The 26,826-nt window shown below is 44.1% G+C and overlaps 1 protein-coding gene across 2 annotated transcripts in view; it reads right to left on the bottom strand.

Annotated features, from left to right (window-relative positions):
* Nucleotides 1–26,826, bottom strand: part of CHN1 (chimerin 1) — a 100,599-nt gene that overhangs the window by 9,406 nt on the left and 64,367 nt on the right. For both annotated transcript variants that reach the window (XM_065637628.1, XM_065637629.1), the window contains 2 exons: nt 21,432–21,509; nt 8,427–8,511 (listed from right to left, as the gene is read on the bottom strand). In XM_065637628.1, the coding sequence (XP_065493700.1) occupies nt 8,427–8,511; nt 21,432–21,509 (163 nt within the window). The remainder of the gene's footprint in view (nt 1–8,426; nt 8,512–21,431; nt 21,510–26,826) is intronic.

Below are 26,826 nucleotides of genomic sequence, written 5' to 3'. Positions count from 1 at the left end.
AAAATGCACAAGCACTAGGTTCAATATTACTGGGCTGTGTAGTATCCTCCTAACAATCAAAGCTCTTTACCTCTTAAGTAAGTGTAGGAGCGCACCTCACTTTAGCAAGTCTGTATCAATAAATACTTCTAGGAGATTTCAGTCAAGTTGCAAGGGAAAAATTATATTTTTTCCAGTCAGGAAGCTGGAACTCACCAGCGCCGTGCCTCCTACCAGGTAGGCCCCTCTCCCCAGCCAACAATACTTCGTGAAAGGCAGAACAGCCACGTCTCAGTCACTAGTCTGTGGTTGATATCTCGGGACGAAGGACGATGTCTTGTTAATGCCAACACGGTAAAAAGCACAATGGCAGGAGGTCAGTCCTCCTCTCCACAGAGCACTGGGATGTGCCAGCCTTGAACCATACTCAGCTTACTTGTTAGCACTGAAGACAGGAATTATGCTGCAAATTGCATATCATTAAATAAAAATGCCCCTCTGTTCTCATTGCAGATGCTTCACGAAACCTTTGAAACCCATTATTTTAGAACCAACTAGGAAGGAACAAGAAAGCCAAGTCCTGAATCCCTCTGCGTGCTGCCACGTGGTGAAGCTTTAGGACTGCGCTTGCCTTGTTCACAGATGAGCATCATGCTCTGGCTAGGTTCGTTAAGACCAAGAGGATTCATGTGATTTCACATTTAGGGTCTATTTACTTTAGGTTATATCGAAATAAATCCAGAATAGCTTTACTCTGGATCTAAACTAACCAGGAGCCTGGTCCATTTCTTACAGAAGTTCATCAGAGCTTATCCACTGGCTGGCTATACAAACTTGTAAGGAGCTAAAGAAAAATCTCCATAAAGCAATTGTATCTGCTGATAAATCCTATAATAATACAGGACAGATTTAAAAGATGCAGTCATGAACCCTTGCAGGTCAATAGGAAAACTTCTGCTGACTTCAGTTAATCAGAATTTCACCTTATATAGAGATGATTTCTCAGGACTAGAATTGTAAGTCATGCGTATTATTCCTTTTTACAGTGCTGTGGCCACCTTACAAATATACCAAATGTGGCAAAAAAAAATGCGGTCATAAATTCAAGAATTTATAGGAAGTTTGGAAATTTAGGAAAAACAAAAAGAGGAGTAATTTTAGATGACAGGTTTAAGTCTCTGATAAGCTGCCCTGACTTTAATAGCATATTGATCAAAGAGTTCAGGTAGGAGGCTGTGACATTACTTCTATGAGAGGTCTTAAATTCAAAACCAGCCTGACAATACTTTCCTATGACGCCTACAAAAAGGTTTGCTAATGTTTTAGAAACAGCTAATACTGATGTTAGTCCACTGGGCTGAAAGAACAAATAACGTGTTCATATTAATGCATAAGCAGAGCCAAAAGATACATGTACATTAATATCACCCCACGAGCACACATTATAAATATTTGCAGAGACTAAAATATACCTAGCTGTCACTTTTTGTTATATTGCTGATTTGATTTTAGTCAGTTTTCGATTTCCTTTGCTTTATTATTTACTGGCTAACATGGCTGCTGATCACACTCCACTGGAATGATACCGTATGCTACATCCATCACTTTAATTATATTTTTGAATTATCCCAAAGAAAATTTATGCATTTTGTCACTTTGAGGAGCACCTTTAGGAGCTAAAAGGTAGATTTGCACTATCTGCAAAAACTTCTGAAGGACTCCTTCCTCAGAAGGGTATGGTGAGCGTGCGAGGGTGGGAAGAACAGTGCTGGGACACTGGCACGGCGCGTTGCCTCAGGTAGCGTCACTGCGGTACCTGCCAGGAAGGACAACACCCTCATCTTTGGCAAGTCAGCACGTGAAGACGACGAGTTCTATGCAAGGACAAAGTATTTGCATCGTTACTTTTGCAAGGGTGAAAAGGTTAGAAAGGAATTTGCTCTCATAAATGAATCATGAGCTAGTAGATTTCCTTTAATAATTCAATGCTCTTTCTGTAGCAGAGGAAGCAACGTTTTCTGCTGCCTTGGATGCGGAGCGTGCCAACAAGCACACGAACGTAGCAACCCCACCGGCCCCACGTGCTGCACTTGGTGCTTCCAAGCGCAATCAGGGGGGTGCCGTGCGGGTCCGTCCTCCTCAGCAGAGCTGTTCCAACCCAGGTGGCAACACTCAAGCTGCCGCACCACCTCACGTATGTGCCATTTGTGCCATGCAGATCTGGAAGCAACCCTGGTCCCACCAGAGTCTTATGCCACTTTATTAAGCAGTGCCATGGCAAAAATTGCTTCCAAATGTATGCGTATGCTCCCCCAAAACTGCTATCATCCATACTACTATCTCATGTGCTATAGGGTACATTATTCTTCAGGACGGAATTTCTAGAGGGCAGTTAGTTACTTGGCAACAAAATTATTGAATACTGCAGAAAAATCAGGGCTTATGAAATAAAGAGAAAAAAAAGCCCATCAAACAAGCCAATCTCCCCTTAACCCAAATCAAAAGAATACATATGTCTGTGCCTCCAAAAGCTGGTTAGAAAACACAAGTGAAATGTTCTGTCACCGAACACGTTTGGTGGTGATGGTTTGATTTTATGCAAGTTTTGAACGATTACAGACAGTTTGCTCAAAAACTTCCCTGGCTTCCTTCCCTGACACCTGCCTACCTCCTCGACAGCTCCTGATGGGCCACTGGCTTGCTCAAGGCTTCCAGGTCTGTGTGGGCTTGGAGATAAAGCTGCTTTTAGGACTTACGGTTTCAAGAACATATAGCTCCAGAATAGCTTCCCCATGGGAACGGCTCTGAAGCAAGGCTCCGCTGGCTGATTAGCATTTCAAAATTTTGGAAAGCGTTCCTTGCAGGAACACCACCAGATCCTGAGCTGGCAGAGCAGCCTGTCAGGCAGCGTGTATCTCCTCCGACAGCATCACCTGCCTGACGTGTGGCTTTGCTTTGCTTCTGTTCCCTTTTCAGGCTGACTGTCTGTGCCCTACACAGCCAGGGAAACCAGCAGAATTCGGGTGCACATCTCAGAAGCTTGGATGTGTTTTTAAGGTACAGGTGTGGCCAGAATGGGACCTTATCGTGAGCGAGGTATGCAAAATACCTCAAGAATGGGCAACACAATGAGCATACCTTGTCTTCCCCTTTGCTGAGTTACTGTCACAAGAGTATTAGCCATTCTTCCAGGCACTAAAAGCATGAGTATTTTGCCTGCGCAACGAATGCCTGAGGATGAGCAGGCTCCTTTGTGGTCTCCTCCATCCTTACACACCAGTGGGGAAACACAGGGCTGTCCAACACAAGGGATTTAATAGCAAGGCAAAACAAAATGGCAAAGGAAATGGGGCAGTTTTAGGTTCTTCAATTGCTGCAGGAGGAAACATGCAACTGGGAAATTAAAGACTCAAGCAGCAATCTACAAAACAATGCTATGTTGAGACTGTACTTCTCTGAAAAGAAACTGCTGGCGCTTACTGCGGTCAGGGCTGGCAACAATCCTGCTCGGGCTCAGCCAGTGGCAGCTGGTTGCCCCCACACTGATAGTTCAGCTGCAAGATCACTTCTATCAGTTCTTCAGAGAGCAGCTACCTGCTCCAAGGAAAGCAAAAGGCAGGCAAGTGCCACATGGGTGGCAGGCTGAGATAGTTCAGAGCAGATCCATCACAGCAGCAGGAACGCTGCTTCACGTACAGCCTCAGAGCGTGGTGCTGCCTCGTGTTAAAGAGGGGCTGCCCAAAACACTATCAAAAGCATCTAATGAAATACAGTTAAAAAAAAAAAAATCTTTCCTTTAAGATAATTAATGCATTTAAACCAGCCCGTTCCAAAAAATCTGATTAAATCACTTATTCATTAAGAACAATGAAAAAAACAGTACAGGGGAAGGAGCAAATTATACAGTAACTTAAACAGTTCTGATGGGCTGGGGTAGGGGACAGGACACAAACAGCAGCTTGACATGTCTACTAGTCTGCTTGGGTAGCGCACCAACAGCATCATTAATGCCATGCTCTCATCTCTGATAACACACACTCTTCTCCACTATTGCTACCAGGTGCTATGTGTTTTTATCACTGATAAACTGAACTCCCTGGTGCTTATCCGCAAATTTTCTTTGGATATTGTTATAGTTTCTCTCCTGAACACTTTCTGGGCAATAGGATTAGCCCTGCGAGCACAGGGGAGCCTTTCATAGGAAGAATGTAATTAAGAATACTTTTTTTAAGTTCATGCATTGGATTTTGAGCTGGGGTAAACTCTTACATCTTTATTAGCTTCTGCTGAGCTTCAATGTTTACACAAGCTGGTGGCATTATAATTTCAAACACTTCTTCAGTCATTTCTACTTATGGCAAAAGCCTGCAGGAAAGCATGCTGGAGATGGAGCATGCCATCAGAAAAGGCAGATTCCTTGCATACAGATGAGTTTTCATTGCACAAAAATTTTAAGGGATGCAAAAATTGGAAGCACAACCCCCCAAGGCAGTAGGGCAGGTGCCTATTGTGAGGTTTTACTCCAAGGAAACAAATCTGACTTGAAAGAAAATGATGAAAAAAAACCCAAATTTGAGAGAATAATATTTAAGGAAAAAGAAAATATTCCTTTTTTCCTGGATATGCCTCCTGCAGAAGTAAGGCTAGGTCCACCAATTCATTTCCTACAGGATCCAAATCCTGGACATCACCCTAAGTCTTAATTTTGGAAGACAAAGTCTTCCCATGTTTGGTGGTTTGCAGTAATTCCGTAACCTTTGTAGTCAAGGTGACAGCCAACATCTGTCCCCAACCAATAACCACATTTCAGGTGCCAAACATGGCGCCTACGTTTACCTCTCACCTTTATGGAGGAAAAAGACGTACTTCTTTGTCTGCCATAAAACCCAAACAAGGAGAAGATAGGGAGAACCGGTCTTCCAGGGTTAATCATCCAGGACTGCACCTGACAAGATCCTGGACACACCCAGGGCTGTATTTTGGCAGAGAAGGACGCGTTCAGTCATGCCGGACTGCAACGAAGCACAAGTCGAGGCAGTTCAAGTTGCTAAGGCATCCTTGCTGGTTGCTATGGCATGTGTACTGTTACGAATGTTTGGTTCTGGTTTATTATTTTTCAAAGGATTGGCTTACTTATGTAACAAAAACAAATCTATCAGCCATTAGAAATAAGCTGCACTTTCTCCTCCAGCTCCTCCTCCTCTTTTCTGAAATGGATGACATTTATCTTTGTTGTCCAGTCTTGGACTGTCCCACACTTCCCTTCTTTCATGTTTTTGTGCTTCTGCAGAGAAGAGGATTTAAAATGGTTGAGAGTTGCCCGTGCAGTAACCCATTTGTATTTGTTAAACTCATCACTTCTGTGCAGCAAATAGAGTCCTCTTGAGATGTGCAACTGTTTCTTATAAAAAGCAAATGCTTTAAAAAGTGTAAAATTACATATGATCAGTGCAGCTTTGCTCATAGGTATTTTCAATAAAATGATCATACAGACCACAAAACAGATTTTGTGGATTTCCCCGGGGTGGCATTGAACCCCATTTGAATGCAAGTGGGCTGCCTCCTGCTAAAAGCTGTAATTTTTCTGAAACACAAACCCACTCTGAAAAGCAATGGCCTCATGCAGCTCCTTGTTTACTGTGTCTCATTATTTCCATATTAAAATGGCTCAATTTGGAAGCAAAATTATTACCTTTTTTTAAAAAAATAAAACCCTAAGACCCATGCAACTCAGCCAAACCCGTGGCACTCAAGCCTGGGCTCTTGCATGCAATTATGTTACACAGGTCCTCAGTGTATCTGTGCCCCCCCAGCCTGCCTCCGATTCACCCAGATCTGTACAGCTTCTCTCTCTGACGGCTGGTACAGCCTCAGCTGACAGCAGCAGGTAGACACTGCTGCAGATAAGGCTCAGAAAGGAACCCAGAAGCTCAGCTGTTCGGATGAAACAAAACAGGACTACAACAAATTAAAAGATCCAGCCAAATGAACCCCCACCAAAACACCATTCCAACCCCACAAAATGGGCCGTGCTGATGCACCAGCCCTCCTCTGCTGATTTGCAAAAAGACAAAACGATCCCAAAGCAAACAATTCTACTGTGAACAGCTGTTTCACACCTAGCTCCCATTTTTATTCTTTCCGATGCCCTACATATCCCTCCACCGCAGCAGCTCCAGCTCCCCGTTGCCCCAGGACATGAAGCCCAAGTTTCCATCAGCACAAGGCAGCGTGGGGAACGCTGAGCCTGTCCTGCCATCGCTGCCTCTGCGGGGCTCTGCCTGGCGTTCCTCTCCTTTGCCCAGCCGCTGATTTCTATGAAGTTTATGAGAATAAAATCCTCTGGGAAGCCCCTACTTCTCCACCAGCCACCACTGAGTTGGCTGGTGGCTACAAGCCAGCCTTGTGGGGAGGGGAGGACAAGTGAGGTGGGTTGGCTACAAGCCATGTCCTTGTGAAAGCCTTCACCCTTCTGCTCCTCAACCAGGCAGGACACAGGCAGTGACCAAAGCTGCCTGGCACCTCCCTGCACCCTGACGGACCACACTGCACATCCCCTGCTCACCTGGTTGTGCCCAAGGACCAAAATCCCACACATTCCGCCTGCCCCAACCCCTCGCAGCTGCTTCAGCGAGCGAGGTTGTACAACATGGGATTTTAAAATACAAACAAGATCATCAAAATTACTGGAAGCTACCAACACCAATATGAAGCTTCACACAAGACAGAAAGCCCTAATTATAGTTTCTGAACCTATGAAGTCATCTAATACACATATGTTCCTTTGCACTGCAAGGAGGAAAAAAGGAGACATGCTGCACTTATTACCATCCTCATAAGGAGGAGAGAAATCCAGTCTTTGGAAGCTTTTAGAACTCATAATTTAGAAAAATCTGCACTAAACCAGAAAATCAGCTCTACTTTAGTTTTAAAAAAAAAAAAAGGGTGGTACAAAATCATAAGCATTTTGGATTTAATTATAAAAGCAATAATATTTGTCCATTCCACAGTGTCATGCAGCATTGTGAGCCTTTGTATTGTTTGTTTTTATTGATTTTCTGGATCAAAGTTACTTAACAGACATCTGAAAAATACTTGATATTTCTCCTAAATGCCAAAACTGAGGAGTCTACTTCAGGCGAGGAAGATGGCACACTTACTGGCTCACGTGTCATCAAAACATAACAATTCAAGAACAAAATCAGGCTTCCTCTTCCTCTTCTAGCACTGCACAGCCTGTGCAAAATCAACAGCAGTAAAAGGGACAAACAATCTAGCGATCTTCATTTATAAGTGACGGACATGGCTGCAACCCTAAATGCTTAGTAGGGGGAAAATACTGAGAAAAGAATCATCGTTTTTACATAAACATTTCTTAAAACAGAGCTGCACTCTAACACATCCTGGATAGTGCAGAGCCTATTGATAACAACAGAATATTGCATTCAAACAACTATGAGGGAAGGATTTTAAAATATTTAAATCCTATTCGGCTACAAATTAAGTTTTACATTATTTTGCAGTTCTGTGATAAAAAGCCCTCTTATTTGCTTGAGACAAGACTTGAGAAAGCTTTAGACAGGGAAGATTTTCTTAAATTAGCTTGAAAATTCAGTTTCCAGGGCAACATACGTGGGTCTTCATACATCAACATTTCTTTGCACCATTTTTAAAAATCTGATTGCTTGCTAGAATGCCATAAAATACTTTTTAAATACAGTAAACTATTTTGATCACTTAGATCCTTTTTTTTTTTTGGCCTTTGAAGAAAGCTCACTGTCCTTTCTTTTCAGAAGAATCATATCAATAAAACTGTCAAGTTGTTTTACTTCAGAGAGGTTTTATCCCAGAAATGCCTGCAGTGACACCCATGCGTGTAATACATTTCTGCCAGCACCCGAATGTTTATGTAACATTTCAGTACGCATCCCTTATTCATCATCCCTTTTCTTAGTTTCTTTTAAGTTTGCGAGTAGGAGACATGACTTGGGGTCTATGGCACACTGGGAGTCTGCTGGCTTATATGTACAATTAACCCGAATGCCTGTTTCACGGCAGCAGTGGGAAATTTGCCGATCGCCCTTGCACATCGAGACCCTCCGTGAGTTTCTCACAGCTACCAATACATACAAGTGCCATAAAAGAAATAAAGCTAACCACGCTATTTTCTCTTCCATTCTGAAAGCAGGGGCGGGGAGGAGGAACCAACAACCCTTAATGATGATCATCTCCCCTCCATGAGCGCTCGAGAGGTGCTCAGCATCCCTGCAGTGACATTACTGGAACAGGTACCCAAAACCAGCAGCAGAGTGGACATGTCTCCTTCTTCCATTTCAAGAGGGCTCAGGTCAGAGCCTTGCCACGCGGCGTTACGGTGGGGCAGGCAGCACGTGAAATAGTTACAACATCAGGAGTGTCTCAGGAAAAGAAGGGGGAATGAGTGTTACCTGCACATTTTACTCCCTGAGCGATGAGGCCCCACATGAAGTTGGCGCAGTATTCACACCAGTGCGGGCCCCTGAACGTGTGCACCTGGAAGACAGCAGCAGAAAGGAAAATTACGGAAAATGACCCAACTATTTCACAGACATCAGTATCAATATGTCTAAACGAGGCAGAACTCTTCTTCGAAGGCGACACATGCAGTCGCTGGAAGCTTCCCTGTATCGCTGCAGGAGAGGAAGAAAGAAAAGTCAGAAAGATTTAGGTGTCAGGACTCTCGCAGCCCTGTGGGGAGGTGAGCTCTCCATCCCCAGCCGTCCGCAGCAGCAGCCCCGGCTCTGCGGGGATCTGCTCCCACCCCACGCGGGGGACGAGTCCCACCTCTCGGCGTCAGAGCGGGATTTTAGCCACAAGGCGAGGCTTTCGCGGCGACGACGGTGCAAGAGTTCACCCCTCAATTCAAAATGTCTTCTGCTTTGTCCTCCTCTCCACAAGGTACTGTGTGAAATGCGTAGGGGGCTGCAAGATTTCGCCTCAGGAGGAGGGAGTCCTGCCAGGCAAAAATACCAGTGCTACACAGAAACACTGCGAATGCACTTAGGGGCTTTCCAGTTCAGAATAACTCCGAAAGGAAATTACTCTCTTCAGACTAATGCTACATATTGAAAATTCAAACGAATCTAGTAAATGGAAACAAGAATCCACTGAACTAGGAAAAAGATTCAAAGCTAAGGAAGGAAAAAAACCAATGCTGCTTTCAATCCCAGCTCACATGCTTATTACAAATCCTGCAGCCACCATTAGTTGCTTCTGATTTTATTCTGATAAAGTTCCCGCTGTAGGAAACCACAGGATTCTTTGCAGAGAAAATCATTACTTCCTTAGCCAGTGTAAAAGGCTTCGAGCCTCTACACAGAATAGACAGGCTGACAAAAAGAATCAGTAACTGGTGATCAGAAAGAAATGAAATTTGCGGTGAAATGTAATAAAAATGCTTTAGGCTTAACTCGCTCGGTTCTCCAGAGTTACTGAGCGGGCACCAGAGCAGGCAGCAGCCTCACGTGTCCGACATCCACCCCGGGCTCTGGTCGTACGTGGCAGAACGTGAGGTGGCCTGACCGAGGCCGTGAGCATCCCCTGCACCGCGGGTTGCACCAGCGGCTGGATCCCAGGTGACACTTACCTCGGACAAGTGACGACCCAGAGCAGCACCCAGCACTTCAGACCACGTTTCAGTTTTGGCTACGGGAGGGTCCGCAGCCTCCCGGGCATTTGCTGCCCACAAAGCAGTAGAGAGGTAAATCGCTGTACTAGTCTGGAAAGTTACTCTTGAATTCACCCAGTAATTTGTGTGCGCATCTGTGCTAAGCTGGGCTTACAATCGCCTCCAGCCCTGCGCTGCTGAGCATCCCAGGAGGAAGGCTAACGGGGAAGCTCGGGTGCCCCCGGCACTGGCACGGGCTGCCTCCCCTGCCCCGACTCCACGCCGCAGACAATGACAGGGCTGTCAGCAGCTGTAATCTCCATTTTATTTTTTGCTTGCACCACAGAGAGATTTTTCACACCTTCTTCTCTATTACCCACCTGCACTACCCACATCCCCTTGGCTTTCTTCCTCAGCTTTGGGTTTTTTTTCCTAGGTCTTTGGCAGCTTTCCCTATCCAGAAAAAGCACATTTTAATATCCTCAAGCAAAATGCTGTGCTTTAATGCCTGCAGGACCAGCAGAACTTTCTTGAGGAAAAAACAAAACCAAAAAACAATAAACTGAGCTTCCTTTCTGTCACCTTTTTTTTTTTTCTGTAAAAGAAATATTCCTCAAAAACCCAGCTATTTAAAATATCTCTGAAAATTCCTGTTGAGAAAAATGGAAACAAAAAAGACAGTTCAAAAGTGTGAGCAAAAACTAATATTTTTCAGAATCCTTTTCAGTTTTCTGAAGTTTTTTTAGTATTTCTTATTGTAAAAGACAGGGAATTTTGTCTCGTTCCCTGAAATGCTGACACTTTAACTTCTTTCTTTAGGCAGAATAAAACCAAATTCTGACACTGTAATATTTCTTGCTAAATAAGAAGAACGATACTATCCTGTGCTTCTCCACTCATTGATTTCAACCCATCAAATTCTCTGAATGTGCCATTTCCTGAAGCATTTCTAATTCTTTTCCTGGGTGCTGGGGTCCTGCCCTGGCCTGCCCAGCACTGTCTCCAGGGCTGATATCAGACCTCAGGTGTCTCATCTCTAACTAGCTGTTGTTTTAGCAGTGAGCATCCCTCCTGCTTGGCATCTTGCCCCCACCACGGTTTCCACCTCCCTAGGAACTCCTCCATGAGGTCCACCACATCCCAAATCTGCCACTCCAACCTTTTGCCTCCCTTCATTTTTATTTTATTATTATGATTTTTTTAATGAGCTCTGTTTCTCTTATGTTTCTAATAACAATTAGATTAGATTTAACCTAGATTTAAAGAAATACCTTTCTACCACAGCCAGTTGCCCTGACATCATCCTGGCTCTCAGCTCACCCCTCAGAGAAGTTTACCTGACTCATCAACTTGAAAATGACCAGGACAAAACAGACTTTTGCTGTTCCCTACCAACACTGCATGTGTCTGTCTCCCTTCACAAGATCAAGATTGACTTTGTCCTTCAGGATCACTGTCTTAGCACCATTAGCACCGCTCTCTTGTCCCGTGCATCCAGGCTTCATCCAAATACTGAAATGCCTTTCCATATCATCAGTTAAGAAATTAACTTCTCTGTTAGAAGATTTATCCAGAGCCTGATCACCTTTACACTGCCTCATCCAAATCAATCTTTCTTATCCGTTATTCTGACGGCAAACTCCAAATATATTAAAAGCTGAGTGTAGGTTTTTCGACATTCCGTAATGCTCTACCTTGCTTCGTCCTTTATCGGACGCGCCTTAGGGAGGTTCTCTGGCTATATTGATTAGGAGGCCCAGAGGCCACCACGTCCTCCCGCCCCCGGTGCACACAACCCCGCAGGAACAGCTTGGAAGCCTCTTTTGGGGTTTCTAAGCGGTGCCGTCCATTCCCAGAGCCCAGCGGTGCCGGAGCATTAATCCTCCTGTAACACGGAGCAGAACTGGACGTCTGACCCCGCGCCGGTCTGAATAGGCACCGCCTCTGGAAATGAAATCAGACACAGTAAGCGATGCCAGAAAATAGCGAAAAATTTGTCTTCTGAGGTCCGAACAGCCTCTAATCCTGTTTCATCCTGCAGAGGGGGACCTGGCAGCATGCTAAAAAGAAACACGTTTGCATCCCTTTGCTAGTTCAAGAGCCAGCACCTGCAAACAATACTGCATTTATTACATGACACTGTTTAATACAACATTTTGATATTTATTTTTAATTCCCCATTCTAAAAACCTGCCAAGCGACTTGCTTGTTTTCAAAACTAAAGCATGCTTTCCAGAAAAATTTCTGAAAACACACCCAGCAGAATCCCAGAGATCCTGACTTAAATTACAAGGGGTTTCTTTCCCCTTATAAAAAGAGCATCTGCCATATGCAGATTTTATTGTCTTATAAAATGTGAGAGAGCGGGATTGCCAACTGTGGCTTTATATCTCCCAACCCTTCCATTCTCACTCCCGCCCCAAAAATCTTTTTTTTTTGTCTCTTTCCATAAGGCTTCGACTGCCAGCGATTTTTTAAGAACGTGGAAAATAGGTGAGCAGGAGAGCAAGATAAACTGGTTTTAATCTTAATTTGTAAAATTCAATATTATAATATGAAATTTAAAAGAAAAATCTAGATAATTGTAAAGAAAAATACTTGCTTTAAAAACTAGATAAAATCCTATCACTAAGCGGTCCTGCAAGTCTGAGGTAAGAGGAAAGCCTCATGTTGGGCTTACACTTAGGCATTTCTATTTTGAACTCTCCCGCAATATCAGCAAGGTATAAACAACATTTAACTACTGTGATCTTACATAAAAGGAGAGTTTTTTTGCTTACGCTTGAAAGCCATTTTCTTTTGCACAGGGAAAAATAGCTTAACTCCTGTGATTAATAACTATAAGTGTCCCAGAATGCAATTTATTTTTGTTTTGCTTTTAATGAAAATATTTATTAGGAAAAGGGACAAAGTTTTAGAAGAATCGAATAAAAAATGATCCAGTGGCTCTGACAACAGATTATACCACCAGCTGTGAACTCCTCAAGCAGATCTCCCACCACTATTTCTCAGGCTCTATAAAGGTCACTGCTCAAGTTAGTTACCCATGTATCTTGTAACTCCACTTATTTTTTATGCTTTTGGTTTTTACAAGGCAGTTGTTTCTCTAGCCTTGATTGCTGTCTAAAAAACAAGAATGAGCCAGCAGATAATTAGTATTCATAACTGGGAGACTCATATTATATCACTTGTCAAGGCAGGGAGGAAGAGGAGGAGGAAATATCAGCAAAGTGCTGTGCAAACATGACGTGAAAGAACATGATGGATCGGCAGAGCTTTAGCAAAGCCACTCCTGGGAAGAAAGCAAGGCTGGATCTGACAAACTATAGAGATGCAAAATCAACACCAAACACTGAAAACAAAAGTCCTTGTGACAGTGTACAAAAAAGCCTTCCCTGAGGAGAAGCTGCTGCCGTGATCTCCCTGAACGCCAGCAGGGCCCCTGCTCCGTACCGAGGAGCACGGCTTCTTCCATGGCCCTCCACGCCAATCTGCTGGTGAGAATAATGGGTTTTGGAAAATCCAGGCACTGCCACCTGTGTTGGGATGAAACACATCAACTTAAAAAAGGATGGAAAAAATAATTGCTGATCTACCCTCTTGAGCTACCAGTCCTACGCTCTGGGCAGATGCCTTGTTGTTACTTGGGGAGGAGACCAGACTGACCACGGACTGAATAAACAGCACACATCCAGCATTTGTACCATGCAGTGCTCCAAAGGTGCAGTTCTGCTGGCCATACTGTCTTTCAACTCCCAAGGATGACAGGACACTGCTGATGAAGGCTGTCAGCTCAGTGGTCCTAGCTGATTTGCAATTCCATCAACTCACTTCTGCCTGTCGGGACTCTACCAAGCTTTTAACTGGGTAAGGGAGACAGCATAAGTCTCAATTAGTACAGTGAACTCGACCTGTATTATTGATGTCTGTCTGCCCTGTCACGGTTGATTTTATCAGGCACTGAGCGTGCCCACGCTGGCACCCAACGGGCATGACCTTCTCATCCATCCCTGGTCCAGGCAGAGGTTGCTGGATGTGAAGGGTGCAGAAGAGATGACAGTGAGAAAGCTAATTGACTTGACTCTGAGTTTGGTCAATGCTTCCAATTAATCCTTGCATACATATTGATGATTAGATGGTGCTTCTAAAACAAGGGTATGATCACTCCCAGTATTCCAGCACGTGACATTCCTCCTGTGAGCCAAATATTGCTGCTGATGAGTAATCTGAGAAGTGAAGACTGCCATGACAACCCACATGGCAGAGCTGTATCTGCAAGATAATCACACTAATGCAAAGGTGCAACAGAAACGACAGTAACTGAGGCCATTGGAACAGAGGTTCTCCAACACGAGAGCTGACTTTGCCCAGACCAGCTGGGGTGTAACATGGGGAGCAGCCTGGGACCACCCCAAGGACTGTCCAGCAGCTCTGGAGAAGAGATGCTGGCGGAATGCTGCGTGGTTCAGAGCAGAGTATAAATAGCATTGCTGTTGCCAGTGGGTGCACCGAGACGAACACTGAGCCGGCAAACCCTCCTCCAGGTCCTCACCCACTTGGAGCCAGAAGCGCTGTCATGTCTTGTTTACTTGCTGGTTTGTGCTGATCATGTCAGCAGAGATGGGAACAACTGGAAATTGTGGTTAGGTCATGTTCTACGAGAGCTAAAGCAAAAAGAAAATGGAGCGTAGCAGGCTTTTTCACTTGTAAATTCAATGAAAATGGCTGTCTTTCTTTCAGGATGGAATAGCAGATTTTCTTTAAATTTGTATCTAGAAACTGGAACATTATCCATTTTATTCTAAACCCAAGTTATTTAATAGCTCTGTCCATACAAAAAAAGTGAAACTAGAAGTGAAAATTTAATAAAAACCTTAGAATTGAAACTGTATATAAATACATACCATATATGCTATATACAATGATGTAAATATAATCTATGCAATTATATAAATAGACTATAAACCCCTAAGAGATTCCTAAATGCTTTTGCAGTGATGCTAAGGCTAATTTGGAGGAAAAGCTGTTGATGATGAGAGAGCACGACACACACTATGTGCTCCTTGAAGCAAACTCCCCGTCTTGCCCAGCAGAGCCACTTCCCAGCTTTACCACTGGCACGAGCTGCTCCGTTCTTGGGGCTGTGCACATGAGAGACTCACAGGATCCACATCTGGGGACTTACAAAAATACTGGTGCAGTAGGAAGGGATTAGAGCTAAAGTAAATTAAAGATTTAGAAAAAAAGGCTTCCCCCCCCCCACCAGAGGCAAAGCTTGAATTGAGGGACTAGCACTATGAAACCAGAAACGGTTAAATAATATCGTGCTCTTTGGAATCTGCTTTGGAAAAGCTCTGGCTTTTCCAAAAATGTAAAAAAGTAGATGTAAATAGCTTAGGAGACTAAAATCCATCAATGCCTGAAAGCTTTTCTGGCTTGAACTATCTTATAATACATTGTGAGTTTCAGAAGCAACAACAGAGAGCTGATTGATGAGATCTCAAAAGTTTTGTGGAAGTTTTTTTCCAGTTTTGTTCTCCAGATATTTTGCCTGCCTTTAAATGCTTTTTTCCCCCCAAGTACTAGGACTCTAAAAGAAACATCAAATTTCCTGAGGTTTTTTCATCTGTGAGAAGGCGCAGAGACTCTCCCTGGGAACTGTGCGGGAGGCACCCAAGCTCTCTTTCTGAATATTCATTTGAGCACAGTGACTCACTTAAAGACGCTTTGAAAATATGTTCAGTGCCAGGTCTGTACCTAATAAAATACCAGCATCTTCTTTTCAGTGGAGCCAGACCAACTTACCCCGAATCAGCATCTGCCCCAGTTTTCAGGAGATCAGAAATAGAAATGAGTTCATGTTAGAAGTCACAGAAAAATGGTTCTGCTTAATCTAGTAAGACTTTGTTACAGTTTCTGGTCTTTTCTCAGCACTTGTTCTGCACTTTCCATCTCCCTGTTCCCAGTGTTTAGGCCCTGCTTAGCTGAGTGGCTCTTGTTAGAATAATAAGATTTGACATAGAACTGCCATGAATTTTTACACTACCAAAACAACTAGCACAGATGAAATTATACCAGTAAAATCTGGGCCAGGTTATCTTATTTGTTTCAAAGCAGCGGAACAAATCTAACCAGCAGAGTAACTCTTGTTAAAATCAACAGCCTCTCCATTAAAGCGATACCTGAGTCTGTCTATACTGGCAAAGCCTTTCCAATAGAGACTGGTCCTCACCTGAGCTTTCAGTGTTTGTGCACGTTTAAGGCTATATTCTACCCACAGTTATTTCTGGAAAAGCACATTTTCTCTGCTCTGGAGCTCCCTGATCGGCCTTTCAAATGGGTCATCCTCAAAGCGAAAGCCAGGATGCTGCTTCAGTCGAGGATGGTGATGAGGAATCTCAACAAACAAGACCCATCAGCATCTCTGGTGACTTGGCTTAAGCAGCTGTGGAAAAACATCACTCCTCTCTGGAAGAAGTGTTCGCTTGAAAGGGAATTAAGTTCTGAATGTTCACTGACCCAACAAGCAGCCTTGCAACTGTTAATTACAATTAATTGACTGTGCCTGTGCATTAGTAAGATAGTGACTAAGAAACAGCATGACAGTACTAAAAAATGCACAGAAAGACAGGAAAAAACGGTATTGGAGACATATCTATTTTGTGAGAAGTAAGAGAGAAATGAGACAATGTCCTAGGGAGAATGATGCATGGAAACACGGATTTCAGTCCAGCTCTGACAGGCACAGACGCCTTCTTGCTTCAGTGAAGCACCGCAGCACTAATCTCGGCAGAAGAGTGGGTTTACGTCTTCGACTGTCGGCAGCTACAGAACACCTGCAGAGTGCTTGGCCAGCTCAAGTCATCGGAAGCCAGAGGGGTCTGGAGGGAGACATGTAACCAGCCAAGGGAGCTAAAAATTCCCCAGGGCCCGTGAGTCACAAAAGCTGGAGGGGAGTGAAGACCTTTAAGGTGTTTTGTCTGGGCTTATTCTAAATTTGCTAAGTGACTGGGGAGTGACTAACAAGTTTCACTACCCAGGAGACTTCTTGCTGTTAATATCAAATTTTCCCTTTCCTCTTCCCTTTAAGCTACCATCCCATAATTCCCAGCTAATGCTCCTCTTCTGGGACTGCCCTCCTTGCCATTACCATGTTTCAAGCATATTTCTACTGTTTTCTCCAACCCCACACAAACAGCAGGCAAAGGAGAGAGGTCAGTGCCCAAGTCCAAAGCATGGCACCAGATGGGGATGAGGTGCAGAAGATGGTCCATGTCAGGTAGGGATGAATTCAAGGCAGAAGGTACCTCATTTTATATATATATATATATCTACACAAATATATACTTTTTTTAAACAGAAAAAAAACTATGGGATGTAGTGGGGAGATGGAGAGATGAGGAGATACAGAGAGGGAAAGTCCAGAGGACTGAGCAAGAGGGATCCTGCCTCACCAGAGAGAGAAGATGAGGTAACCTTAAACCCAGCTCAGATTCCCCTGCTGTGTAAGTCCTTTGGCCCAAAGCCTGTCTCACACATCCCAACTCAGAGCTCCCTTCTGGTCCTCCTCTCAATAACCAACCTGCAATGTTTCAATCCACATGGCACTTTGCCACAGGTACCCTTTCCCTTCAAATTCAAGGTTCCTGCTGTTGCCCAAAGCTCTTCCTTCCCCTGCCTGCCCAGGAGGTGCCCAGGTGCTTCCTCCCCTTAAAATCATTGAGTGGGTCAGGTCTCAGCTAGGCAATAAACTGTATTTTAATTTACAGGCTATCACATTTGCTGCATTTTGGGGACAAGATAAGCAACTATGAGATGTATAAGGGACACAAAAAAGCATTCTTATTGGTAGGGTCCAGTTGTAGAATAAATTTGTGGGAACAATTAGGTATAAATCTACTCTGTCCACTTCCATGAAATGCTACAGAACCTTCCCCTATGATAAAGCTTCTTTTTGTAAGAAAATAACACTACTGGCTTCAGCTGTGCTCCTTGCTAGCACTTCGAAGTGCACCCCAAAGATCTCCCAGAGCTTCCAAATAGAAGATGCTCTTGTTCATCTGCATTGGGTAGAAAACCAAACCTGATGTACATTACACATGTGTCCATATAGATATATGTACCATGGAGTCCAGGGAGATTTCTTCCCCATAATGGGTAGGAAACTGAAAGAGAGGAAAAGCTTTTCTGTGAAAGAAGGTGGGGCTGAGATTTTGAGGATAGTGAAGCGTCTGTCCTGATATTGTCTGATGATTCATTTTACAAGAGATCTCATATATCATGCTGGATTTCAGAAAAGCAGACTATACAGAGGGAAAGCAAAAGAAATCAAATATGCAAATAGACAGACCCAGTCAAGTCACACTCACAGTCCTAGCTCACCTTCAAATCCCATTATTCAATCAGAGCCAAATAAAACGCTGTATCAAGCAATGTAGATCTCTTTTAGCTGACATATTTGAGTTACAAAAAGTGAGTCTTTTATATTAGATTTATAGAGGAGAACACAGAAATATTAATTGAAAACTTTAAAAAAATTAGAAAAAGCCCACATACGCTTAGAAAATTAAAATATTTTCAATACCTAGCTCTCATCCTGAGGAATAAGCATTAAAAACTCAGTCAGATCTGACATTTATAAATCATCATCCTTTTCTTTACTTATGGAGATTAATTTAAGAGAATTCAGCCACTCTATTTGCATTTGAGATGTGCTCCTGAGCGACCAGACCTCCCCAGTCAGGAGAATATTAGGGAGCTGGAGATCATGACCGGCCAGCTCTGCCACAGAGATCCCCACCACCCGGCTGACCAGCCTGCTCACTGCAGCCAGGAGACAACTCACATTCCAGCAGATTTAAACAAGATCAAAAAAAAACCTTTCGAAAACCCAGCCGTGTCAGCACTCCCAGCAGAACTGTCTTTACATTCTCCTTTCAAACAACCCTTGGAGCAAAAGACAGATTAACGGGTTTGTTCGGGAGACCTCTTGGCGACTTAAGAGTGAAAAACAGCTTTCGTGTCCACCCCTTCCCTCAGCATCTGCACTCCTGTAAGGAACATCACCACACTGCTCCTCTGCCACTGTTCCGCTGCTTGAGCTTTGCTGGAGGCAACAGACTCTGAGGGTCCAACCTCCACCTGTGTCCCCACGTCCCCAGCGCACGGGGACAGGAGGTGCAGGGGGGAGGGAGAACTCAGGTCTCCCAACCTGTGGCCAAGTCCAGCCTGCCCCTGGAGCGGCTGCTGCTCCCTTCTTGCCTTCGCTAAGTCGAGGGCAGGAGCTGCTGTGCATTAATGATTCTCCACTTCTCCTCCCTCTGCTGGGATGTTACAGCATTTCCAATATAAAAGGATTTCTGAGACCCTTGCATTTGTGTGACTGGTAATGTGCCTGATCAAAGAAGCAGCTGGGAAAGGGTCAGAGGTCCCTCTCTGTTGCCTCATTCCTGTATAACGAAGAGAAGATTAGCTGCAGAGGTACAAAGCAGCGTGTGCCCTCTTTTTTGCTGGTGGAGCCCCTGGGGACAGCAGTCACTATTGGTTAGCTGAATTATATAAATTTATTTAATTTCTTGGCTGCTTTTTTCTGGTGTTGTTTCAAACATCAACCTCCAAGACTCTGGGACTGACATTTCCTTCCTTCCCACACTGGTGGCACATTTGCTGCTCAGCCGGGAACATGGGAGACTTCTGTAGACATTTTAAATGATGATGTCTATACACGTAAGAAGAAAAATTTGACAGGTGCAAGGGATTATAAAAGAGAGGAGTGCATGAAATAATGATGGCCGTTCATTTCAGATCCACAATGCAATTATTATGAAGGACTTATGGTTACTTTTTAAAAAACAGGGCAGTGGCCACTTTCAGAGCTCGTGAGCGCCAGCAGCATTCCTTCAGTGGGTAGGTTGGTTGCTGCGTACCCTTTAAGGACTAAGGAGTTTGTTGTATTTTTTAATAGCAAAAAATATCTGTGTAAGGTGACTCCATTTCACTGACTTGAGAAAAGAGTTACTCCTCAAGGTATATTTTTCTGGCAACTGTACCTATAAAGGAACTAGAGTAGGACTATTATAAAGAAAACAATCTGTGTGGAAAGTCTGTGCTATAGCTATGACCTTGGATCAGACACAGAGTTTGTTTTTGAAAAAGGACTGGAAAACCCACAGCTTCCAAACTTCTCAGAAACAGTTACTGGAAAACAAACAAACAAAACCCCACACACAACAAAAAACAACCAGCCAAAAAACTCACAACGAATAAATGCAAATGAATGAAAATCGCGTTATTGGATGTGTTTCAGGCTGTTAAAGGAAAGCAACTGATGAATACAGACGTGTGCAAAATTAAATACGTATTGTCCTACATACGGTGTAGTACATGGAAAATCACTATCTTCTGGCATCTGCAAAAATTACATTCAAACTCTAAGGAACAAATGAAAGTTGCAAGACATTTCACATCTCTAGGACACTTCAGGAGCCTGTGAAAAAAGGCTCTGCATTTAACTGACAGCCAGCAGGATTATTTTATACCAAGTGTTCATATTAAACACTTTTTTATACAACACTTCGTACATGGTTTTCAAATTCGTGCTTTATTGAAGAACTCAGGTCAAACAAACATTCTGATCATATAAAGATTCCAATTTCAGTGATTATCTGGACTCAAAAGCCAGAAGGTGGTTTAAATGAAATCAGATGGACGACAGGTAAATATGTATGTGCATGCATGTGTACTTTCATACATGCACATGCACGTGATGGAAATGGAAATCAAAACTGAAAATGAGACAATTAACAGATCATTATATCATCAGATGCCTGTATTATATTTATGATTTCTCCTTCTCCTGAAATAAATAAAAGTGAAAGCTACCTGGGGAAAAAAACTGCACACGTTAAAGATAAAATCTGGGCTTCAGGTACCGTATATGAAGTTTGTACCGTCATCTACAGGAATTCAGTATGACATCAATTCACTTAGTCTCACAAATAAAGACTGCCTATGTTGCAATGCATTTGACCACAAAAAGGTTAAAATTACTAAATCCTTACTGGACACTTACTACAGATCCTGACATAAAACATACATATGTTTTATTGACACGTGTGGCTTTTGCCAAAGAGCATAGTTTATGTAAACTAATTAAAACAATAATCAGAAGCTACATAGAAGACTAAGTACATTTTTTAAAACACAAGGTAGTTGCTAAAGTCAGCAGCTCAGGTAGCCCCACGGTATGTGCCACGCTGCTTTCAGCACACTCAATTCATTAACACAGGAGAAAAGCCAGAAAGTAAGGGAAATGCTGACCATCTGCTCAATCCAGATGCAGTAGAACATGCTTCTTACCTCCAAAGCTATTTACCAGCGACAAACTGAGATAAGACCAGTTTAATCCACTAATCACAGATCTAAAAGTCTTTGTGGCCACATACCATCATAAGTAAAACTGAAGTACATTCATTTGAAATGAAAGAAAACTTTGCCAGTTTTTCTCACCTTTAGCATCTCTGTTGGCATACAAGGATTCTAATTAAAAGCGATAACCTAGATACAGCAAATAATATTGGAACAATACATGCACACGAGCAGTCAACAACAAAATCCTCATTCTACCGCTGATATGTTGTAAAGATGTCTAATGGATTTAAGTGGCAATGAGATTTAATTGACACATTTAAGTGCCCAGAAAGTTGGAGTCTGCATATCTAGTATTTCCTTGCAATACTGGGCCCATTTTAAAACCAGAACTATAGATCCTGTGACTTAAAAAGAAATAAGTAGCAGCATTCCTTACCTTGAAGTTATGAACCTTCTCATATTTCGGAATGTGTTCATTTTCTTTCAGAGTTGCTCTTCGGACAAGCGATGTCAGCTGCGAATAAGCAAAGAGTTTCAGAGGTTGCCAGATTGTCACCGACGACTTCCGAGCGCCCAGTTTCATCCCCAAGGCTGCCAGCAGCAGATCTCGCTGCCGGCTCTCCTGCGGCGAGCTGCGCACCGCAGCCCTGCCGGCCCTGTGCCCGTGCCAGGACTCTCGGGAAGGCATAGCCGGGGCTGGCGGGGAGGGGACACAGCCCCCCGGACCGCTCTGCGCGGATCAGACTCGAGGGAAAAAGCCGAAAAGGACCATTTCGGGGACCTAAACCGCTGGGAGGGGCGGCGCGGCCATGGCCGGGCACCTGCTGGCTAACTCAGCGCGGCGGGCTGGGCTGCGCTCCGGACACGGGTGCGGGGGGGGGGGGGTGTCCCGCAGCCGCTCCCCCCGCCATGCGGGGACACACGCCTCGCGCCCGGCTCGCGGGGCGCCGCTGCAGCGCGCGGGGCGGGGCGGCACCGCCCGCGGGGCGGGGGCCGGGCGGGGGCGGCCCCCGGAGGCCGCGGCCAATGCAGCCCCGGCGGGGCGGGCAGCGCCGCTCCCCGCGCTGGCTGCGGGAGGGCTGCCAGCCAGGGGTGAGGCAGGCGCCCCTACAAAACGGCAGCTCTCGGCCTCCTGGGGGTGCGGGGGGCGTCAGGGCACCCTCAGGTGCGTACAGTGAACGGCAGCTCCAGGGGATGTGACAGCTCCCCCGGCCCCTTGTGACACAGCTGGGCACCGGGAGGCATGGCGGGGAGCAGTGAATGTGACCCTCGATGCTCATCACTCTTTCCCTAAAATGACATTTCTTCAATGCTTTTGATATAAAAAGAGGCTCGTCAGACTCACATCGTAACGGGCTCTGCCAGCAGTGGTGTGAACACAAATGCCACCAGAAGTTCATTGCAACTCCCCTTCTGCCAAGGACCTAAACCCCAAATTGCTGTGGTGCCTCTCATTAGGGATTTGTGAACATTAACAGAAGGTGAGTGACACACAGTCTCGAATCGGACTGAACCCTGCTGTTCAGACAGATGACACTGATGATGAAACGTGCCCAGGACAATCAGGTCCTCGCTACCCCTCACACAACCCCAGGAAACAACGTTTCACACCAGCATCACGAAGACGTTGCCACGGGAGGCAGCGAAGTGTGACAGGCACTCAAAGGACCAGGGCAGCCCATGCGCACACACCCAGAGCTGCTCACCCGGGCAGCCCAGCCGCGGGGGCTCCCATCAGCTGCACGCCGACAGCTGGGAGGGGACACCACCATGGCCACTCAACTCCTGCCCTTTTTCTCCTAGTGCTCTCCAAGCACTTGCGAATAGTCTTTGTCAGAGACTGCAAAAATGGACCTTTGGTCTGACTCACTACAGCGGTGATTCACAGCGCGGGGCTGAGCACCCTCCCGACAGCGAGGGTGCAAGAGCAGCTCCCCCGGCACACAGCCTGGCCCTGCAGGCAGCCCCGGCGCAGCCCGCCCGGCCCTCGCCACCGGCTGCAGCTCCACAGCCACTCTCCCTTCTGCAGCAGAGGTATTTTTATCTCTCATGACTCAGTAACAACCAAAGACGAGCACGGTTTGTCGCAGTCTTCTGGGTGGAATTGGTGTGTGTTTTGCAGCTGGATCACAGCGCTACCATTTAGCTCAATCCTGCCAACACAGATGAGAGTGATGCTCGCCTTGAGCCCTCCTCTGCTCCCTTGCGAGATCACCAGTACCTTCTCTATAGGTTTTTAAAATCTGCTGGGTTTCAGCATAGGATGAGGTTGCAGAGATTAAGGATCAACATATGTGCTTCACCAGCCACTAATCTGCAAGGCAAGTTAATAGCTAATAATCGAAACACTGGCTATAGATTATATGGGATGAAGCTGTCGGGCATTAGCAGCTCATACAGGGGTCTTGGGAGTATCTGGCTGAGTTCCCAGTTTCGATACAAACAGGACGCTGGTTGATCCATCCTATTGAGAAATACTTTTCCAAAAGCTACTTCAACCTGCCTCTCTTGCTTTTAACTGCTCATTTCTGCTGCAGGTGAATAAATGCCCTTCTTACATTTTTCTGCACATCCTTCTAAGTGTAACACTCCACAGCAACAGGAGATCCAAAAAAACCAAGGTGAGGACTAAGAGATGGCAAAACCTGACCACCTCATCTGTGTGAAGTGTGAGAACAGCAGGCACTCAGGGGCAGAGGTAGCAGACAAGCTTTCGAACTCATTCTCTCCTTCCTTTCTAGTAAAGCCACTTCACAGGTTCATTCCCAAGGACTACATAAGGTAAAAGTCCTCATGGAAGAAGGTGCACCTAAACTTGCCACTGAGGAGTCATCTTCTCCAAACAGCTTTGAGTGACAAGCTCAGGAAGCAAATTGTGGAGTTCTGGAAACATATTTTTGTTACATGCTTCCTTGGAAACCAAAATTCCTCTTATTTTTAAAAGGGAAAAATAAATCACAAAAACTTCATATTAGGAAATAAACTCTTTGAAAACTGATTTTGTTGGAAATAAATAACCTGGCATTTACTACCAGAATCAACCCTTACGATGCTGTATAATTCCACTTAAGAAGCAAGGTAAAGCATTGTGATTTTTCCTTTCAGTCATTGGTAGAGTGCATATTTGTCTTTTGACATACTTATTCCTTAATTGTCAGTTTCCTTTTTCCTGATTCTGAAGAACTGATTTATTTTCAATTGCACTTTAGAGTCACATTAGTAGAAACTGATCTCTGGATCCTGGAAAATTAAATCTTAAGAATGCCAATAAAAAGGTAAGCAAAACTACCCAACAGGGAAAGGTCCTACCTCATGGCTGTAATTATGAAAACACATTATAATCTGGAAAACAATTATAAGATTATGAATTTTAATTCTAACATTACTTCGTGTTACAGTAATCTAACTCAGATTGCTTATTGGTTTTACATAAATCAGCTTCCCATTGTTCAGTGCAAAGCACTTTCTGCTGTTTACAAATAGAGGAATACTGGGCTCATCCACACTGGCAGCCCTTCACATGTGCTATATGCACTACAGCTGTGCACACCAGATTGGACGAAAGCTAAAGCCATAGAGCTAGCAACTGAAAAGTTACCAAAAAATGTATGTAAGAAATAGATAACAAATACATTTCCCCAACATAAAGTAGTGTTGTAATTAAAATTCATACAACTGCTATCAGATGACACAATTCTACAATTCTGCCATCGCCTAATTTAGGGAGTTTGGCCTTGCAAGTGCTCTTCTTAGTCCAGCCCACTTCCTTCCTTTTGTAAACCAGAATGAAGAATGAAACTTCTGTTGTACACACCTTCCTGACCACAGTTTGGGTCATCAGGCAGGTCCAGATCTTCAGCTTATCAGTAAGTGAGATAACACAGCAAGAGAGAGGAACCCACTCAAGTAGCCAGAGTCATAGCAGAGGTGAGTCACCACCCCTGCGAGCAAACACATGAAGCCACACACCTGGGGGTTCAAGTCAAACCCTGCAGGCAGCTGTTCTATCCTGACAGGTGCTCTGTGCTGTCTCTATTCCCAACCTGCAAGCCTGCTGGTCCTGCTTTTCTTTGTACACCCTTGTCTGCCCTTGATCCAACACTTGCTCTCCACCAGCGGCTCCTGCGCTCCCACTCGCCAGCAGTCTCCTCTCCACAGCCTCTTCCTTGTCCAACAGCTGTCTTTATAACTTGCTCTGCCTGAAGTCTACCGTAACGGGGACAATTATTAGATACCGTCTGCTACATACTGGATGAAAAAGAGGTAGAAATCTGAGGAGGAAAGTTTTCTCCCTTCCATTTTCTAAGTCTTTATTTTATTTTTTTATTCATTGTTTGTAACAGACATTTGCAATCATTGCATGTGTAGGGAGCCACATGCCATGCAGACTCCAGGAGGAAGAAAACTGCAGGGCTGTCTTTCTAAAATTTTATTTCAGGACTTGATTTCCCAGGATTGAGGTGAACTGAAAATGGAACGTCAGGGAGCAACAGCTGAGCAACCTCTCAGCAGAGCACGCAGCCAGAGCAGCCTCTGGTACAGTACATTTTAGTGACTAAAATGAGCACTAAAATACCAAAACCAGCAACATGACAACCTTTAATCCAAGACATCTGTTTAAAGGTTCTACATTGTACATACGGACTAAAGGAGAAAAACAAACACACAAAACCCAAAAAACCAAACCACAAACAGGAAAAAAAAAACCTCTAACCTGCTATTTCAAATGTTCTCATTTGTTCTAAAACTTCATCCATAAGGGTGGTTCAGCCTAAGTCCTACTGGGACTCTACTTTTCTTACTTGCCCCTGAAGAAGTCCTCCAGGGCACAGGAGAAACAGCTGTTTTCTTGAGCATTATTTGCTCTCGGTGTTAGCTGGATAAGGTATGCATATTTGCTGATACTAATCTCACAACCAGTAAATCTTATTACGGAGACTCTACAGAATTGATTTTTAAAGTCATCCTTGGCTTGCAGTAAATTCCAATTAGTCACCCTCTGAAAGACACATTATTTAAGTTTAATCCAGTCACACAATTCAGAAAGATAATTTGTCCGATGTTGACTAAGAAGGCAAATGGATGCGTTTCCCATTTGTCGAGTAATAAACCAAAATCATTTCAGAAAAAAACCCTATCAAAACAGAAAATTCAAGAGTCACGTTAAGCTCACCAGTCCTAAAATGCCCAGATTAGACTCAATCGGACCTCCTGAAGGCCACGTGCATTTCCAGCACGATGAAGTGTTCAGTTTCATGACCACCTGGCTCCTCTCTCATAGTATCATGTTTTCTTCAGTCTCAGGAATGCACTGCAGGCTTTTCATTCTCATACGGTATTTTCATGTTATTATGACTAAATATGCCTTTATTGTTTCAGACTTCATATATAATATGATCCCTTCTCTCTAAAGAATTTATAATAATAGTAATAACCAGCAGTTATATTGCATGCATTTTTTAAAAAAATCAAAGATGATGCCCTACTGTACATATCTGAAGAAACAAGATATTTGGATTGCTATGTGGTTAGCCACTGTATATTTTGTTTGGTTCTGTTTCACTGTATAGCTAACTTAGCCAAACCTATATGGTCAGAAAATCCTTCCTTGCCTGAACACTTTATGAGCATATCTTATGGGCTCAGTACACGATTTTCAAAAGCTAGTCAGTCAGATTGTGAAACTGAGCCCAATTTCCTTAGTGCAGTTCTCGGTGGAAGATTGTTCCATGCTAAACATAATTTTCCTAGTCATATCTTTCACAGAATTGTTCCCGGGGTGAAGGGGAGACCCAAATTTTACTTTTTATTTAAAATTGGTGATCAGCTGT

This window comes from Caloenas nicobarica, chromosome 6 (genome assembly GCF_036013445.1).
Source record: "Caloenas nicobarica isolate bCalNic1 chromosome 6, bCalNic1.hap1, whole genome shotgun sequence".
NCBI lineage: Eukaryota > Metazoa > Chordata > Aves > Columbiformes > Columbidae > Caloenas > Caloenas nicobarica.
This window is presented reverse-complemented; position numbering and strand designations above follow the sequence as displayed.